The sequence below is a fragment of the Cynocephalus volans genome, chromosome 4 (genome assembly GCF_027409185.1).
Source record: "Cynocephalus volans isolate mCynVol1 chromosome 4, mCynVol1.pri, whole genome shotgun sequence".
In the NCBI taxonomy this organism is placed as follows: Eukaryota; Metazoa; Chordata; class Mammalia; order Dermoptera; family Cynocephalidae; genus Cynocephalus; species Cynocephalus volans.
The window spans coordinates 83,689,584-83,709,804 of NC_084463.1; the positions used below are offsets into that span (position 1 = coordinate 83,689,584).

General features: G+C 36.8%; 1 protein-coding gene across 1 annotated transcript; it reads left to right on the top strand.

Moving 5' to 3' along the window:
• The first annotated feature begins 696 nt into the window (after nt 1-696).
• On the top strand, nt 697-6,305 carry LOC134376225 (tripartite motif-containing protein 43-like). The gene is made up of 6 exons (XM_063094850.1): nt 697-1,107; nt 2,062-2,157; nt 3,326-3,556; nt 4,251-4,273; nt 4,802-4,893; nt 5,812-6,305. The coding sequence occupies exons 1-6, from the start codon at nt 697-699 to the stop codon at nt 6,303-6,305; spliced, it is 1,347 nt and encodes a 448-aa protein (XP_062950920.1).
• Nucleotides 6,306-20,221: the final 13,916 nt, after the last annotated feature.

Here is a 20,221-nt window from a genome sequence, read left to right on the forward strand (position 1 = left end):
TTGTAAGGTTGTCGTAGCATTATATCTTCAGGTTGATAGACAGTTCCTGGAACAGTAAACATATCAGAAAACGGTTGTTGATTGAGTTACCATAGTTATTTAGAAAACAATGACTCTTTGGTTAGCTGATTTTAATTTTGGTCAAAAGTATGCATTCTGCTGCAACACTTACTAGTACAGTCATATTGGAACAGTCATCAAGATATAATGGTTAAAACAAAAAAGAAAAAACAAAACAGCAACAAAAAATGGTATAACATCTATGATAATTAAATGAAATAATGAGGTTAAAGCTCAGTCACAAGGTCTTTGCTAAACCAGTGACTGGCAATGAGCAGTATGATTCATTTTCAGATCAATCCGGTCCTTCCTCCTGTAGCTGCAGATTGAGTCAAACCTCTGCAGTTCCTGCAATTTGTAGGAAACTACTGTTTCAACAAAATGTGATACATTTATGGCACAGAAATGGTTTTGGCAATGTTGATGCATGTTTGTTAGGCAACCAGAAAAGTTTTCTGCAAAGCTCGAGAGATCTCTTTGTACCCCAGTTTTCCATTTGTGTCATATACAAGATAAAGCCCATCTTGCTCTAGATAGAAGTTTATTACTGAGTCAGAAACTGAGTAAATTCTTGCTTAGGATGTTGTCTTTCCAGAGCAGAGGAGTAAACTGTTCTGATTTTCTTCCCTCAGGAAAATGGACTCGGACATCTCACAAGCCTTCCAGAAAGAACTCACCTGCCTCATCTGCATTAACTACCTTATAGACCCAGTCACCATAGGCTGTGGGCACAGCTTTTGTAGGCCATGTCTCTGCCTTTCCTGGGAAGAAGCCCAAATCCCTTCCCCTTGCCCAATGTGCAGGGAACCATCACAGGCAACAGATTTCAAAACCAATATTCTTCTGAAGAATCTGGTGGCCATTGCCAGAAAAGCCAGTCTCTGGCAATTCCTGAGTTCCGAGGAACACATGTGTGGGACCCACAAGCAGACAAAGAAGATCTTCTGTGAAGAGGACAAGAACCTGCTGTGTGTGCTGTGCTCTCACTCTCAGGGGCACGAGGCTCACAGACACTGTTCCATTGAAGAGGCTGCTGAGGAACACCGGGTAAGTGGTGCCTCTGAGCTTCCTTTTTGGAAGCTGGAGGAGAGTAGAGCTAAGAGATTATAAGGACGATGAGGGTCATGATGATGATTAATTCATTCTTTACTGAGGGTCCGGTACTGTTCTAGGATCCAATTATACAGCCATGAATAAAATACATAAATATACCTACTTTAACAGATAGCACTGAAAGAGAGGGTGATTAAGTTAATGGCTAGTATTATTTTGACTATACAGGATAATGCTCAAAGTACTGTACAGCTACTAATACTACAAGTGCAACATGGCTTTTATATAGGAAATATATTTAGTAACACTGGACAAGTAACTTTAAAAACAGTACACTGGAAATAGTAGGGGACTAGCATCAGTAGACTCAGATTTTTATTTGATTTTAAGGAAATAATTTTTTAATTGATATGACTGATTGTACATATTTATGGGATATAGATTAGATTTCAATACATGTGTGCAGTTTGCGAAGATCAAGTCAGAGTAATCAGTGTATTTATCATTGCAAAACTTTATCATTTCTTCATGATGAGAACCTTTGAGCTCCTCTCTTCTAACCATTTTAGAACATACAGTAAATAAATGTTAATTACATATGCCTAGGATTACTATACATCACTAGAACTTTTTTCCTATCAGCCTGTAATGTTGTGTCCATTAACCAGGCTCTACGGATTTTCAGGCAGTATGTTTACCTGAAAATTAGCCATATTACATGATACTTTTGTCAATTTCCCCAGCCAAATAATTACATTTCATCTTGCGGTTCTACAGTTCAAAATCCCTTAGAATTGATAATTCTGCGAGGGCAAGCAAAGAAGGATTTTGATTGTAGCACTCTCTCTAATGTACTTATATCTGACATTTCTTGTCTCTCTCTATCAGTTAAAGTCTTAGATCTATGGTGTTTGATCTATGGTGCTCAAATGTATAGTTCTTTTGCAGGAGAAGCTCATAAAGAATATGAGGACTTTATGGAAAAAGATTCAACAAAATCAGAGAAATCTAGTTGTGGAAAGCAGAATAATAAGCCAGTGGATGGTAAGTATGAAACAATGCTACCCTCAGAACCAGCTTGACATAGATATGCTAGACCCTTTTCCATTGGGAACTTAAACTGAAATCCTCATATGTGACGAGAGTCTGTATTATGTATTTTAATAGGAAAAAAAATTCAACTTTTCCATGTAATATTTGTTAAAGTGTACAGTAAATATTTCTCAGATAGGTTCAAGATCAATCAGAATTCTGAAGGACAAGTAGGTGTTTAAAACACATGGGTATTTCAGGCAGATATTTCTGTGTGAGATGAACTCTTTAAATTAAAGTGTATATACCTGGAAATTGAAGGTATTTCATAATGCTCAATACAATGAGGTCTAGGGAGAGAAAAGGAGGGGTATGAATAATAATTTTAAAAATGTGCCTGTGATGGTGGAAACTGATAGCTCAGGACCTAGGCAATAATATTGGTTCAAGTAGAAGAAAACTGAACATAATGAAAACCTCAGGAAAAAGGGCCAAAGGTGGGGGGGTGGGGGGTGAAACTAGGGAAAATGAGAGAAAGAAGAGAATGAATGAGGAGATACTAATGGAATGAAAATTAATGTTCTTAAAATGGCAGGATAATATAGAGCTCATGGCCTTAGAGAACAGGAAAATAGAAATGAGGATAGAGATCAATCTGAGGGCTTGGGATTAGAAATGTTATAAAGATATTTTTTTCTTGTCTGATGGTTTCTGATCTTGAATATAATATACATCATTTTTGCTAAGAGTGATGGATTCTTCAGACTGTAAAGTAAGGAGTTCTGAGACTAGAGACTAATTTAGTAACATATCAGAATACACTACATGCAAAGATATAACGGTCGATCATAACTTCCATTTGTTTTCAGGTGTATTTCAGATTTGAGAGGATGTATACTAAAGATATTAAATCTGAAAGGTTTTTCTACAGGTGTTTCAAGAATTCATGAATTAGATAAAATTTGAGAGAGGCCTTGGTTCTTTATATTTTTAATAAATAATAGAAAATAAATGAAGTAAGGAGCAGGATGAATTTGTGGATTCTGAGAAGTGCAAGGACATGAATTAGGGTATGTGTAGCTGATTGGTAGAGAACGAGTCATAGAGAAAGAGATAACTTTATGTGGAGGAGGAAAAAGTGGGATTGGATTTGTGATCTAGGAAATCTATGTCCCTGCAGTGCTATGTGTATCTACGGGCAGAGATGACCAGGGGTGAGTATAGAAAGCTGCATCCAGTTTCCTGTGAGGAAGAAAAACAATATACAGAGAAACTGAAAAAGGAACGCGAAGAGATTTTACAAAAACTCAAGAGATGTGAGGCCAAAATGGCACAAAAGAGGAAACACCTAAAAGAATTGTATCAGGAACTGATAGAAATGTGCCATAAACCAGATGTGGAGCTGCTCCAGGTAAGAACTAAGGAAATGCCTTGAAATATTTCATATTAGCTGACTTTCACATTTTTGCCCTCCGTTATTTACTTGGTACCAGAGATGTATTTCTTCATCTCCTGCATCTATGGTGAGGGTCTTTCTCATCTGAGAAGAATAGAGGTAAACTAACTCTTAACTTGACCATTAACACCAAGCTTCATGGAACTATAAAAGTTTATTTTTCAGGAAATCTTCCTTCCTACAATCCTTCTTATCCTGCACTTCTCTAAAAATCGAAAAGGAGCAACTTACCCACGTAAATTCAGTCTTTATCTCCACTGAGCAATATCTATTAATTTGGTAAAAGCTAACATTCACTTTTTCCTTTGGTTTTGAATTCCTAGTTTTGAAATGCTCTTAATTTAACACACATTACCCTTTGGGGACAAGCCCTGGGATAGACTACTTTGCAGACAGCTGGTGGTTTGTAGTACTACACAGTTACTAATGTATTTATTTTTCTTCATCAGCTCAAGACTCTGAATTCATTCAGAATCTACATTCTGTCAATATGTTTTACTGGGATTATCCTTAGAGATGAAAATGGATTTACAAAAAGGGTGGGGGTGATGGTGGTTTGTACTCTTCTAAACTTTCCTAAGACCAAAGGCTGGATGGGCAGAATAACCGATTTCTTCAGAAGTCTAAGCTTTTCTTTTTCTCTCTACAGGACTTTGGAGACACATTGACAAGGTAAGTCTGGCCTTCAGTGCAAACTGGAGCACCGTGAGTGCTGTGAAAGCAATCAAGCTGTTTCTAACAAAGGTAAAACAGTTTATTAAGAAAATAAATTTTGTGTGTGCACACACGTGTTCATTTGTGTATTGTTGAATATGTTTTCCTATCCTCTTTTATCAGAAGTTAGTGTTATTTTTTTTCTCCTATGTGACTCAGGGATCTACATTTTGAAAGGTCCAATGCAGAAGTTTCTAGAAGACATTTACCCTTGTCTTTAGGATTCAAAATCGTAAGCATAATTGAAGTGAATAAACTACTCTGTTGCAGATGGTAAGTGAAAGAGACAAGTACCTCTGAGAGGCAGGGGAGGAAAGAGAAGAATAGTAAGAACGACTCCCTAAGAAGGCCTCAGCCCTATTCCAGGACTGTGTATGCACACTGCGATATCAGAGAAGGTTTTAATGAAGTATTTTTAGTTGTAATCTGTCATTTCTTAAACACTGGCACCAGAAAGATTAAGTAGCTAAATCTTCTTTTCTTCAGGAGTGAGTCTGTGCAGCTGCCCCAGCTTGTGAATCCAGAGCTCAGCGCGTGGTTCATCACTGGACTGATGGACAAGCTCAACTGCTTCCGAGGTGAGTGTCAGTCCATTGGTGGGACCACCACACAGTGTCTTCAGTAATGGTTTTCCATGGGCAATCTTTCCCTCTTTAATGATCTTTTGTTTGGGAGAAGAAAGCAGCCTGTGAATAGGCATTTATAGTTACAGTTGTACTAAATTAAAGCTGGTAAAATGATAATGTGATTCAGTTAGTGTTTTATTTTAAAATATTTTTTAGTTAAAGTTTCATAGTAATTACATTTGTAATAATGTGCATTTTAATAGATATAACTATGTAATTAGAAAAATACATGAGTAAAATTACATAATGATATGCAGAAACCAGGATTTATGAAGAGCAGTAAGGCAATATGGTCGTTGGTGAGGCCTTATATAGAACTCCATTACAGACCACAATCAGTCTAGCAGGGAAAAGACTAGGCTTGATGTGGGATCAGACATATAATTCAGATAGTTCTTAGAAGGAAATTACTCCTCAGAAGGCACATTCAGATTTTCTTTTCATTTTAAATGTGAATTTGCTAGCCTAACTCTCATATTATAATATCCCTGGCAAAGTGTTATCCTTAAAGAATGTCTCTCACCTTCCCCTCACCCTGTTCCCTGCCTTGAGAGAGGAAAAGCAGTGAAGGTAACATTTAAAGGTAACATTTAAAGGAATGGACTTGGCCGCAATGCACAATTTTCCAGTTTTTCACATGACTCCTTCTCCTTTATAATCTCTGAATTTTCAGGAATTGTTTTCATTGTGGTTAGCCATTTATTTCTTCTGTGGATATACAAGCATCCCTTGAATCTAACAGTTTTCCAGGTACAAGTATTCCTCTAATCTTGAACAGTATTTTCCAGTGAGACTTTAGGTAAACTCTCTCATTTCACAAGAATTTAAAAACTGGTTTCAACTGGAATATTTATTCTCTTCTTTCCACAGTGGACATTTCCTTCAGTAATGAAATAACCAATCACAACATCAGGCTGTTTGACAATGTGAGAAGTCTGGTGTTTAGACATGTCCATCAAGATGCGTCTTTGAATTCTGACAGATCTAACTATTTTGCTGCATGGGGAGCCCAGAGCTTCACCACTGGAAAACATTACTGGGAGCTGGATGTGAACGACTCTTGGGACTGGGCTCTAGGAGTCTGTAAGGATTCTGGGATAAGGGGGAATAGCAAACTGATTGGATCTGGTGACATGTTTCTTCTGTTATGTGTGAAGGAGGGTAATCATTATGGTCTCCTGACAACCTCCCCAATATTTCCTCACTACATAGAGAAACCTCTGGGCAAGGTTGGTGTGTTCCTAGATTTTGAGAGTGGAAGTGTGAGTTTTGTGAATGTTGCCAAGAGTTCTCTCATGTGGAAATATCCCACTGGCTCCTTCAATTTCCCAGTCAGGCCTTTCTTTTGCACTGGGCACACATGACCAGGGATAAGTCAGGAAACTGATGTGTGTCTGGGAACTCCGTATCTAAGGGAGCCCTTTTCAGTTAAAGGAAATCAGTAATACTTCACTGTCTTTTATGTTTTTTCTACTTTAATGTAACCTAATTTTATTGCTATTAAAAATAAAGATAGTGTTAAATGCAAAAAATTTGACCCATTTTCTTTAAATTACAATCATCTCTTGTGATCCATCATCTAAAATATATACTGTGCTTGTTCACCTGCTTTGTGAGCTTGATAGAGCTCTGAGAATATATACATGTATGATTTCAACTTCGTGGTTTAATGCAGGAACACACTTTGCACATCATGGTCAGACCTGATTTTTTCAATGTACATGTCATTCTGACAACTTTCTCCTATTTTTTTCTGCATCTCTATAACATATACAAAAGAGTAGACGTGCTTGACCATAGATTGTGCATATATTTAGCTTTAGTGGATATTACCAAACAGTGGTGGTACTAACTCACTCTCTCAAAACAACGTATGACAGTTTGAGTTGTCTGCATTCTCATGAACACCTGGTGTAAAACTTTTTAATTTTAGCCATTTTTGTGTTATCTCATTGTAGTTTTGCTTTGCATTTCCATGAGGAGTAACCATTATGAGCACATATTCATGTTTATTTTCCATTTGATATCATGTTTTATGAAATATCTATACAAGTCTTTTGTCCTTTTTTCTGTTTTTTAAAATTTTTTAATAAATTTATTTTTAATTGAAATGTATTGATTGTACATATTTGTGAGGTACACAGTTATATTTCAATACATGTATACAATGTGTGATGATCCAATCAGGGCAATTAGCACATTCATCATTGAAAAATGTTATCATTTTTTTGTGATGAGAACATTTGATGTCCTCTCTTCTAGCTATTTTAGAGCAGACAATAAATTATTGATTACCTGCATCCATAAATATTTTGGTTCTTTTCCTTTGCTGATTTTAGAAATCTTTTAAGAGCAAAAATAAGCATTCTAAATGATAAACACATGATGTCTAATTAAAATCTGTAAGAATAGCAGCCTGTATTAGTCTGTTTTGTGTTGCTATAACAGAAATACATGGAACTGGGTAATTTATAAAGAATGGAGATTTCTTCGGCTTATGATTCTGGGACAGCTGCATCTGGCACGGGCCTCAGGCTGCTTCTTCTCATGGTGGAAAGTGGTAGGCAGCTGGCAGGTACAAGCAGATCACATGGTGAGAGGAAGCAAGAGAGAGAGGAGGTGCCAGGGTTCTTTAAACAATCAGCTCTCTCTCTCATGGGAACTAATAGAGCAAGAACTCACTCACTACCCCTCCTCCCCCAGGGAGAACGTTAATCCATTCATGAGGGAGCCGCCCCCATGACTCAATCAGTTTCCAACACTGCCACATTGGAGATCAAATTTCCACATGAGGTTTGGAGGGGGACAACACATCCAAACTCCATCATAGCTGCTACCTAAAATGCCAGTCCAAACTCCTGACATTCTTTGACAGGATTTATAAGATCTTCTTTGCTCTTGGAAGATTAATAAGAAACAATAAGATTTTCGAACATTAAGCCATGCCAAGTTTTCTAAGACTCCAGTCAGCTGCATGATTTTTCCTCATGCCTGTTTTTAAATTGATGGTCATCACAGGGGTCATTTTAACTCCCCATTTTTTCCCCCCTTAGTACCAAAATAAGAATCTGTAACAGTAAAGTTAACATGTAGAGCTTTATATGTTTTTTGATCTGTCTCTCTAACTTTTTTTTCTTTGCCTACTGTGTTGACTTCTGCAGGTATTGCAATAAAACTCACTGCTTATGACATTCTAGCCAAGATTTTTTTTTCTTAAAAAGTCTTACAGGGTTTTAAATTAATAGCTTTACAAATTACAATAGCTCCATGGTAATCTATAACCTAGAACTCTAGTTAGCCTCTCAGATTCAACAGATCAGAATCTTGAGCTCAGAACAGTAGTATAAGGTGTCTGTGTCAGGCATAACAATTGATTTGTCTGCCACTCATGGGCCAGAAAGAGACAAAGGAAAAATAATAATAATAACTTTTAAAAAATGTGTATTTTAAAATTGGTAAGAGAGTAGATTTTAAGTGTTTGTACCAATCAAAATAAATAAATAAGTAAAATAAAAATAAGTGTATGAGGTAATCATGCTTATGTTAAAAAGCTTGATTTACCCATTCCAAAATGTATACATATATCAAAACATCTGCTGTATACCATAAACACATACAATTTTTACTTGTCAATGAAAAAATTAATTTAATAAAAACTTAAAAGAAAATGTGATTAAAAATCCTTTTAACCCCAGGTTATATAAAGATTTCTTAGTTACAACACCAAATGCATGATCTATAAGGACAAATATTAATAAATTGAACAACATTAAAATGAAAACCTCTGGTCTTTAAAATATACTATTAAGAAAATGAAAAGATAACCATTAGACTAAGAGAAGATCTGTGTAAATCATATACCTTATGAAGCATTTTTATTCAAAATCTATGAGAAGTTCTGAAAATAATAAGGAAATAAACCAATTAAAATGTAGGCAAAATATTTGAGCAGACACTTCACAAAAGAAAATAAGTAAGTGGGAATTAAGTGTAGGAAAATATGTTCAACATCAGTAGCAATTAAGCAGATAGTAATTAATATCAATAGTAATTAACAGCCAGGAAAATGGGTAGGATTAAAAAAGAGAAGAAGGCAGAAACAGACCATACCCCATACCAAGTGTTGGCAAATAAATGAAGGAACTTATACACTGCCGGTGGGAATGTAAAATGCTACAAATCCTTTGTAAAACAGATTGGAAATTTCTTTAAAAATTAAACACATACTTTGTATACAGATATTCATAACAGCCTTATTTGGACTCACACCAGACTAGAAACAATGCGAATGTCTACCAACAGGTGAACTAAGTGGTAGTACATGTGAAATGGAATACTACTTAGCAGGAAAAAGGAATAATCTATTGATACATGATGCATCACAGATGAATAGCAAGATAGGTATTCTGTGTGAAAGAAACCAGACCCAAAAGAGTATACATTGTATGTTTCCATTTATATAAATTTCTAGAAAATGCAATCTAATTCATACTGACAGACGATGATTGGTGGTTGCCTGAGAACATGGTAGGACAAGAGGTATGAGAGAGAAAACCTACAGAGGAGGATGAAGAAACTTTCTGAACTGATAGAAGTGTACACTATCTTGATTTTTGTGGGAGCTTCACACGTGTATATTTTATATATGTGCAATTTATTGCAGATAATATATACCTCAAAATAATAATAATAATAAAGAACATTTTATGTGAATTGGGAAAAGAAAAATTTCTATAAGTCAAACTTAAGATTTAACATTGTTTTTAATGTCAAAGATATCCAGCCAAAGCAGATCATCTATGGGAAAACCTCTAAATCTGAAGATCCAAATATATGGGTGAATGCTTCTGAAGATTTTGGCTCCCAAGATATATCTCTGGATCCAGACCAGCATGCCAGCAACCTTGTCAGAAGCAGTACTTGCTGCTGCTGCTGCAAACACTGGTGCTGAGCTAGTGGTCCATGAAATCCCCCACCACAGCAACTGCCAATACAAGGGTGGCTTGCTGCCACACCAGCATCCAATGTCATGTTACAGGTAGCCTGCTGACAATTCCTTGGCATAGACAGGAGAGTCACCAAAGGAAGCCAGAAAAAGAGGTGAACAAGTGCATGTCTGCAACCCAGTGGCCCAACCCACAAGGGAAATTATGCTGCCATATGTGATAGCATGCCTGGGAGTGGGAGGTATGTGTGAAGCCCACATGACAGCATTTATATGGGGAGAGACACACACAGAACCCACAAGAGTACAGAAACTCAGGATAGCCAAATGGAGTAAGGAACAAAATTTCCAATCACCACCAACCCATCTCTCAACTGGGGGAAGCTAGGTCCCAGAAGGAACCTCTGCCTATAAGAAAGAGGAAAGAGAAAACCCACCCAGGGTCACCCATTCAAACTGAGGAGAACCAGTATACTCCAGTTCACCCATTAGGGTCATGGGGAACTAGCCAGAGTGCAACAGGCCCTCCAGGGTCACCCACTACAAACAAAGAGAGACAGCGTACAGAGACTCTTCTCCCAAGAACCTGAGAGCTTGCCCACATCTTAGACAAACCAACACAGTGTCACCAGCCTCAGCAAAGAATCACCAAGTGCCCCAGGGACTAGGCCATGGAGGCACTTAAACACAATTCCAACACTGAATTAAGCTGAAGTACCAACACAGAGACTACACTACTGTGTCTACCTGGAACCAATACTAAAACACTCCACTCAATTGCCATTATAAAACACATCTACAAGAGGGAGTCTATCTCCTCAAAGCCCACTCCAGAGTAATAGAAAAAGCAACTGCTGTACCAGATGACTAGACATCAACAGAGAGATACTAGAAATACAACAAAAAAAATAAAAATAAAAATAAAAAAAGCCAAGAAAATATGACAGCAAAAGAATATAATAATTATCAAGTTCTAGGCCTTTTAGAGCAAAAAGCTTTTGAAATGACTGAAAAGGAATTCCTAGCAATGATCTTAAGAAAAATCAATGAGATACAAGAGGACTCAGTTAGATGACACAATGAAATGAGAAAAAGTATACAGGATCCAAAGGAGGAAATGTATGAAGCAATTAATGCCTTAAAAAGAATATGGCAGAACTCCTGGAAGTGAAGTATTCATTCAGATAAATATAAAACTCAATTGAGAGCTTAAGCAGCAGGCTAGAGAAAGCAGAAGAAAGGATCTCTGATCTTGAAGATGACCTTTTTGAAATAACCCATGCAGATAAAAATAAGAAAGAAAGAAAGAAAAAAATTAATAAAACCTAACAGAGCCTGCAGACAAGCTGAAGCATACAAACATCTGAATCATGGATGTTCCAGAAGTGGAGAAGAAAGAAATAAACATTGAAAACCTATTCATTGAAATAACAGTGTAAAACTTCCCAGGACTAGAGAGAGATACAGACCATCAGATCCAGGAGACACAAATATCTCCAAACAAATTCAACCCAAAAAAGTCCTCTCTTAGACACATTATAGTCAAACTGGCAAAGCTCAAAGACAAAGAGAGAATCTTAAAAGCAGCAAGAGAAAAGCATCAAGTCACATATAAGGGAGTTCTTATCAGAACAACAGCAGACATCTCAACAGTAAGCCTAGAGGCCAGAAGAGAATGGGGTGATATATTTAAAACACTAAAACAAACAAAATAAACCTGTCAGCCAAGAATACTCTACCCAACAAGGCTATCATTTATAAACGAGGAAGAAATAGTATATTTCCCAAACAAACAAAAACTGAGGGAGTTCACCACCACAAGACCAGCCGTACAAGAAATCCTCAAGGGAGTACTGCATCTGGAATCTAAAAACAATAATCAATACGTGAATACACAACAAAGAATGAAATCCAGTGGTAGAGCAAAAATACAAATAAGGAAGAGAAAGAAACTTTATCTAACCACTTCAAAAAAAAACAACAAACAAGGAAGACAAACAATAAAAGAGGAAGAAAGGAACAAAAGATATTTAAAACATCCAAACAAAAATTGAGAAAATGCCATTAGTAAGTCAATATCTTTCAATAATAATCCTAAATGTAAATAGATTAAATTCTCCCCTCAAAAGACACAGACCAATTGATTGGATTAAAAAACTAGACCCAACTATATTCTCTCTTCAAGAGAATCACCTCACATGTAAAGATACATAGTCTAAGAGTGAAAAGATATACCATGCAAATGGAATCCAAAAATGAGCAGAAGTAGCTATTCTTAATATCAGATAAAACACACCTTAAACCAAAAAACATAAAAAGAGACAAAGAAGGCCACTATATAATGAAAAAGGGATCTATCTAGCAAGGAGAAATAATAATAATAAATATGTACCAAGCACTGGAGCATTTAGATATAGAAAGCAAATACTATTAGACTTAAGGAAAGAAATAGACCTTAATACACTAACAGTTGGGGACCTGAAAAACCCTCTCAATATTGGACATATTGGCTGGCTGATTAGCTCAGTTGGTTAGAGCACAGCCTTATAACACCAAGGTCACAGATCTCCTTATTGGCCAGTCACCAAGTAAAAAAAAAAAAGACTGAATTTAACATTGGACAGATCATCTAGGCAACAAATCAACAGAGAAATACAGGATTTAAACCACACTTTAGACCAATTGAACTTGGGGGATATCTACAGAACATTTTATTCAACAACCACAGAATACACATTCTTCACATCAGCACATAGAATATTTTCCAGGATAGACAACAAGTTAGATCACAAATCAAAACTCATCAAATTAAAAAAGAACAAATTGAAATCATTTCAAGTATTTTTACAGACCACAACAGATTAAAACTCGAAATCAATAACAAGCAAAACTCTGGAAACTATACCAATAAAGCATTAAAATTAAACAACGTACTACTGAATGACATATGGATCCAAAAGGAAATTAAACAGGAAATCAAAAAATTTCTTGAAAGTAATGAAAATAAAGACATATCATACCAAAACCTATGGGATACTGCAGAAGAAGTCCTAAGAGGGAAGTTTATCACAGTAAATACTTACATCAAAGAATGGAAAGATTTAAAGTGAACAGCCTAATGCTACACCTCAAAGAACTAAAAAACAAGAACAATCCAATCCCAAAATTACTAGATAGAAAGAAATAATTAAGACCAGAACAGAGCTAAATGAAATACATATCCCCAAAACTGATACAAAAGATCAATGAAACAAAAAGTTAATTTATTTGAGAAGATAAACAAAATAGGTAAACCATTAGCTAGGCTAACAAGAAAAAGAAGAGAGAAGTCTCAAATAACAAAAATTAGAAATGTAAAAGGAGACATTACAACCAATACCACAGAAATACAAAGAATCATTAGATACTATTATAAGCAAGTATACACCAACAAATTTGAAAACCTGGAGGAAATGGACAAATTTCTGGACAAGCTACCAAGACTGAACTAAGCAGACACAGAAAATCCAAACAGCCCAGGAACATAAAATGAGATTGAAGCAGTAATCAGTAGTCTCCCAACAAAGAAAAGCCGGGGCTGGAATGCTTTATTGCTAAGTTGTACTAAACCTTTAAAGAGGAATTAATTCTCTTCAAACAATTCCAAAAAAATTGAAACAAAGGCCATTCTCCGAAACTCATTCTATGAGACCAGCATCACCCTGATACCAAAACCAGACAGAGATACAAGAAAAGAAAACTATAGGGCAATATCTTTGATGAACATAGATGCAAAAATCTTCAATAAAATATTAGCAAATAGAGCACAGCAACACATCAAAAATATTATATACCACAATCAAGTGTGATTCATTCACCAGAGATACACCACATCAACAAAATCAAGGAAACAACCATGTGATCATCTCAGTAGATGCAGAAAAAGCATTTGACAAAGTTCAACATCACTTCATGATAAACATTCTCAGCAAATTAGGAATAGAAGGAAAGTATATCAACATAAAAAAGTCATATACAACAAACCCACTACCAACGTCATCATGAATCAAGAAATGCTAAAAGCTTTTCCCTTGAGGACAGGAACAAGACAAGGATGCCCACTCTTACCACCCTATTTAACATAGTACTGGAAGTACTAGGCAGAGCAATCAAGCAAGAGGAAGAAATAAAGGGCATCCAGATTGAAAAAGAAGTCAAATTGTCACTGTCTGCAGATGACATGATCATATATATAGAAAAGCCTAAGGACTCTACAAGAAAAAAAAAAAAAAACCTCTTATAGTTGACAGATGATTTCATTAAAGTTGCAGGATACAAAATCAATAAGCAAAAATTAGTAGCATTTATGGTTAGAACATGATGCTGATAACATCAAGGTTCAGGGTTTGATCCCTGTGCTCACCCATGTACAATGGTCAGCAAAAAAAATAAAATACCTAGGAATGAAGTTAATGAAAGAAGTGAAAGAGCTCTACAATGAGAACTACAAATCACTGCTGAAAGAAATTAAAGAGGATACAAAAAGATGGAAAGACATTCCACATTCTCGGACAGGAAGAATTAACATTGTGAAAATGTCCATATTACCCAAAGTGATCTACTGATTCAATGCAATCTCCATCAAAATACCAATGACATTCTTCATAGAAATAGAAAAAAAAAATCCTAGCATTTTTATGGAACAACAAAAGACCCCAAACTGCCAAAGCAGCCCTGAGCAAAAAGAGTAAAGCAGGAGGCATTACATTACACGACCTGACTTCAAAATATACTACAAAGCTATAGTAACCAAAACAGCATGGTACTGACCTAAAAATAGACATATGGACCAATGGAACAGAATAGAGAACCCAGAAATCAACTCACATATTTACAGCCAACTGATCTTTGACAAAGGCATCAAGAACACACGTTGGGGAAAAGACTGCCTCTTCAATAAATGGTCCTGGGAGAACTGGACATACATATGTAAAAGAATGAAACTAGACCCACACCTCTAACCCTATATCAAAGTCAACTCAAAATGGATTAAAGACTTAAACATAAGACCTGAAACTATAAAATGCCTAGAAGAAAACATCGGGGAAACACTTCAGAAAGTAGGACTAGGCATAGACTTATGAATATTACCCCAAAAGCACAGACAACAAATAATCAGTTATCTTACATATTTGTGAAAACACAAGTAATCCAATTAGAAAATTGGCAAAGAAACTGAATAGGCAATACTCAAAGGAAGATATTTGAATGACCAACAGCCACATGAAAAAGTGCTCAACATCACTCAGCATCAGGGAACTGCAAATCAAAACTACATTGAGATATCATCTCACCCCATTTAGACTGGCGATTATCAAAAAGATGGAGAACAACAAATGGTGACAAGAATGTGGAGAAAGGGGAACCATCCTACATTGATGGCAGGACTGTAAATTAGTCCAGCCTTTATGGAAAACAGTATGAAGTTTCCTCCAACAACTACAGGTAGAACTGTCATATGATCCATCTATCCCACTGCTGAGTGTATACCCAAAGGAATGGAAATCATCCTGTCAAAGGGATATCTGTACTCCCATATTTATTGCAGCTCTATTTGCAGTAGTCAAGAGTTAGAACCAACCTAAATGTCCATCTTCAGATAACTGGATAAGGTAAAGGCAGTATACATACTCAATGGAATACTACCCTGCAATAAAAAAGAACGAAATACTGCCATTCACAGCAACATGGGTAAACTTAGAGAAAATTATGTTAAGTAAAATAAGCCTGACACACAAAGAGAAATACTGCATGTTCTCACTTATCAGTGGGAGATAAAAAGTAAAAATAAATAAATAAATAAAAAATGAAAGAAAGTTACAACAACCACAATAATACATTGAACTTTCAAAAGAAGAGAATAGAACTGAGGTTGCCAGAGGTGGGAAAGTGGGAGGGAATGTAAGGGAGGAATTGGTAAAGGGCCATGAAAATCAATTACATTGTATAATGTTTAATATACTAATGATTTGAACATCACATACTGCACACAGGTATTGATATTCAACGTTCTATCCCACAGATACGTACAATCAACTATGTTTCAATTAAATAAAAAAAGATTTCTCTGAATCCACAAACATTACAGAGGTGGCCCACCCTTCCAATGAAACCTAGAAGTATTGTGAAGGGAGAAACTGCATAGGTTTTTCTCCCGAGTCAATAGAAAACTTCCTCAGTATCTGTCCCTACCACTTCTCCTGGCTGGCTAAGTCTCAGCAAGACCTAGCCAGAAGGACTTTTGGCCTGAATAAAAGTAAAATACTATACCCCAAAGTAGCTGGGGGAATTATCCAGCATGTACTTTCAGAGATTGTGGGAGTCCCCTTAGAACTAAATTTTGAGGCTACTTCATAAAAGGGCATCAGAACATAAAATGGGATGAGAGTGTTTATTAGCTTGTGGGGCACTTACACAGAATACAGAATCTAACATCCTGACACCAGCATCAGTGGATGGGGCACACTTCATCAGCAGCAGCTCCTATAGCCTGAGAAGAAGCAATTGTCCATGCTAAGCAACACTGAAATGGCTGAATTGCTGTGTCAGATGGTAGAGGATGGGATTAAAAGGCAAAGGAATATTTGCCCGTTGGAGTGGATATATTATGAGGTCAGAAAATCCACAACAGGATTATGTTTCTCAAGAATGCCAAGAGGATATACCGTTAACCAAAGTCATTAAAAATGTGCAACTGAAAGGAACTAGCATCAGTAAGAAGTTCAGTGAGATTATCCTCTCCAGACGTGGGCTGATGATAGAAGTGTTTAAAGAGCTTGCCTGTTAACAGCAATCAGGTTATAGGGCATTTCCCCTCCAGATGCCAACAGATTGCAATTTTCATAATGACCAAGAAGGGCTAAACAGGAACAAAGATGGCTTGATTCACACAGATTTGCAAAGATGGTTAATAAAACAAACAGCACTCCTTGGGGCAAAATAGATAGATGGAAAGCTTATCTTTTTAAAGATATGTATATAGATCAAATTTGCACAGGTCGTGAATTTTCATTGATACCTGAAGACCTGAAATATAATTATGACCTCATGTTTGAGTGGTAACATATTAGCATCAGATAAAAAGAAAAATAAAAAAATAAAGCAAAACAAAACAAAACAATACTAAGACTAAAATAAACAAAGGGACCAAAAAAAAAAAAAAAAAACAGTTCTGATCAAAACCCAGTGTACAGTGTGCCCATTAGGTCTGTAGACCTACTCACTGGTCACTTTCATGATCACTGTACATACTGGAAACAAAGTTTTCACTCACTCACAAGTCTGGCTGGGGTACCTCAGATGGAGCTGTTGCCTAAAGTGTTTTTGCATGATCTCTCCGTGTAGCTGTTTGGGCTTCCTCACGGCAAGGTAGTTACTTCCTTGGGCAAGCATACTCATAAAGCCAGGTGGAAGTGCTACACAGAGTATCACATCTGCCGTAGTCACAACCTTACACAGATTCAAGGGGATGGAACACTCTCAATGGGAGCAGTGCTGAAGTTACATTGTAGGAAGAGAACCTATGATGGGATATATTGTTTTAGCAATTTTTTTGGGGGGGGGTGAGGAAAGAATATGGCCTGCAATATCTACTCTTTCTAATAAGCAGATTGCAAGGATCTAGATACAGAGACTGAGGACCCTGGAGAAAGTAGATTCAATGAGCCTCTTGTAGACTCACCATTCAAGCTCCAGATTCCTATCAAAGGAGCTTCTGATTATCTGTATAATTGACATGGTAAATATTCTTTTGAAGATTCCCTTCAAGGATTTTGTGTCAACTGGACAATAATTATGAATACAATGCAGTAGAACTGTTGACAAAGAAATACACAATCCTGGAGTAGAGCGATGGAAGAGAGTTGTCCATCTCCTGAGAAGTGACAAGGAACAGATTTGGTAATTCTAGGACAGTGGAATGAAAAAGGTGAGTACTTACCCTTGTCAGAAATCGCCTTAGGGTGTCTCTATATATGGCTAAAAATTATTCACATTCCAGATGCCTTGTACTTCCCATTATTTCTTAATTATAAGAGCCATTGTCTGGGATTCTGTCTATGTGAATATTTGTGAGTAGAGGTTAAAGAAATCTTAAACCTTAAAAACAAGATGTTCAGAAACCCATAGCTCAGCCATTCACTGGACCAGTAAGTGTGGCCTGAAAAGAGAGAAACCTTGGTTCAATTCTTGAGTAAAGTTTCTTTCATTCTCACTGTCCCTGTTCTTCCCATACTTGGAATGGAAAGTCAGGCTAGTTCCTGTGACTTCCCACTCTTCTCGGTTGTGGAGGTTTTTGATGCGGGATCAGAGATACGTCATCTGTTTGCTAAAATCTAATGCCTTACTAACATTGTGCTGTGAAATGAATAGGCCCTGTCCTTGCCACAGGCCTCTGGCCCTTTTCCCATAAGCACCTCTACTCTGGCCCTACTGAACCATGATGTCTGCCAGAGTCACTCTGAAATCCTTCTCCGTCTTCGGTTCTCTGTCTGGCCCAGGTCTCAGTACACGTCTGTTCCTACCCACGTTCCAGGGCTCTATCCTTGCTCTTCACTTTCAAAGCATGATAAAGCTGATCATCTGAAAATCACAGAATGAGAAGTAGGGGTTGTCTGTTCTTGCCTGAGACCCAGCAATAAAAATGCAGGATCCTAAGGGAGGAGGAGGCAGCAAATGGTGAGGCTCCACAAGATGTTCAGTTACCCCTTGATGTGCCTCCATTCCAAGTAGCTGGAACAAAGTTTCTCCTGCCCTGGCTGATCCCAGAAACGTGAGAGGAGGTCATGTCTAATAGGACAAGGGGTATTGGGAGTTACATAATAGGAAGAGAGGAAGAGGAAAGTCGAAGTCCAGGTAAAGGAAAGAAGATAAGGTTGGGGTGAGAGAGACATCAGGGGTAGAGGAGAACTTAGGGAAAGCAGTACAAAAGGAATCATACAGAAATTTGACAAAAAGGCTCATAGTGATCCTGTGGACAGATATGAAAAAAAAAAAGGTTCAAACAGTGCCTGACATGTAGTAAAATTCTCTAACTGAATATATCAGTGAATCTGAGAGAATGATAATCCTTAGTGAACAGCAGCAAAATTGTAGAGAATATGAACTCCCGATGAGGGAAAAAACAGGCGAAGCTTTCGTACCTTTATAAATGACTCTTGAGTGCTTATATTTCAAGGAATTAGCAGGAAGTTTCTGCTCTTCATCAACACTCAACATTAGAAAGACAGTTGAGAATAATATCTTGGTTAATAGCGCAGGCTTGTACCTAAACTTCCCATGTTTGATTCCCAGACCCACTGCTTACTAGCCTCAATTTCCTCATTGCAGAACACAGTACCTATCTCAAAAATATGTGTATATGTCTATTGGTGGGACTGTAAACTAGCACAGCCGTTATGGATAACAGTATGGAGGTTTCTCGATCAACTCCAGATAGAGCTACCATATGATCCAGCAATCCCACTGCTAGGTATATATCCAGAGGAATGGAATTCATCATGGCAAAGGGATACCTGCACTCCCATGTTTATCGCAGCTCTGTTTGCAATAGCCAAAATATGGAAGCAACCTAAGTATCCATCGACAGACGACTGGATAAAGCAAATATGGTATATACACAATAGAATACTACTCAGCCATAAAAAAAAAAAAGAAATTCTACCATTTGCAGCAACATGGATGAGTCTGTAGAAAATTATGTTAAGTGAAATAAGCCAGACAAAGGAACAGAAATACCACATGTTCTCACTTATAACTGGCTGCTGCTGGAAGGAAGAAGACAAGGGAGGGAGGTAAGAAGGGAGGGAAGTAAGGAAGGAAGGAAGGAAAGAAGGAAAGAAAGAAAGAAAAGACCACAACAATAAATTGAACCTTCAGGAGAGAACAAACTGAAGGATACTAAAGATGGGGGAGGGTGTGGGTTTGGGAAGTGACAAGTTGGGCAAACATCATAAAGAAATATCATGATTTGTAAGAATAAATATACTACTAGTAAGTAATTTTTTAAATGTGTGTGCATATATATGTTTATACATACTAATATTTGTATATTTAATAATTATATATACTATATATACATAAATTTATATACATATATGAATATATGTACATATAAAGAAATTGGATTAGTGCCTTGCACAAGCATTGTTATTAAGCACTTGAACAAAATACAAACAAGAAAAGGAGAGAAGGTATAGAGGGAGTTCACTCATGAGAAAGGCAAAGAGAGGGTGATGAAAGGGAAAGGAGAGAGACTTAGGAGAAGGCAAAAAAACTAAAGCAAGAGATTGAGAACCC

What these genes read in the sequence shown, in the direction of transcription:
- LOC134376225 (XM_063094850.1), top strand. Translation starts at nt 697, where the DNA reads ATGGACTCGGACATCTCACAAGCCTTCCAGAAAGAACTCACCTGCCTC. An exon ending in GAATAATAAGCCAGTGGATG is followed by an intron (nt 2,158 to 3,325) that starts GTAAGTATGAAA and finishes ATGTCCCTGCAG; the next exon opens with TGCTATGTGTATCTACGGGC. An exon ending in TTTGGAGACACATTGACAAG is followed by an intron (nt 4,274 to 4,801) that starts GTAAGTCTGGCC and finishes TCTTTTCTTCAG; the next exon opens with GAGTGAGTCTGTGCAGCTGC.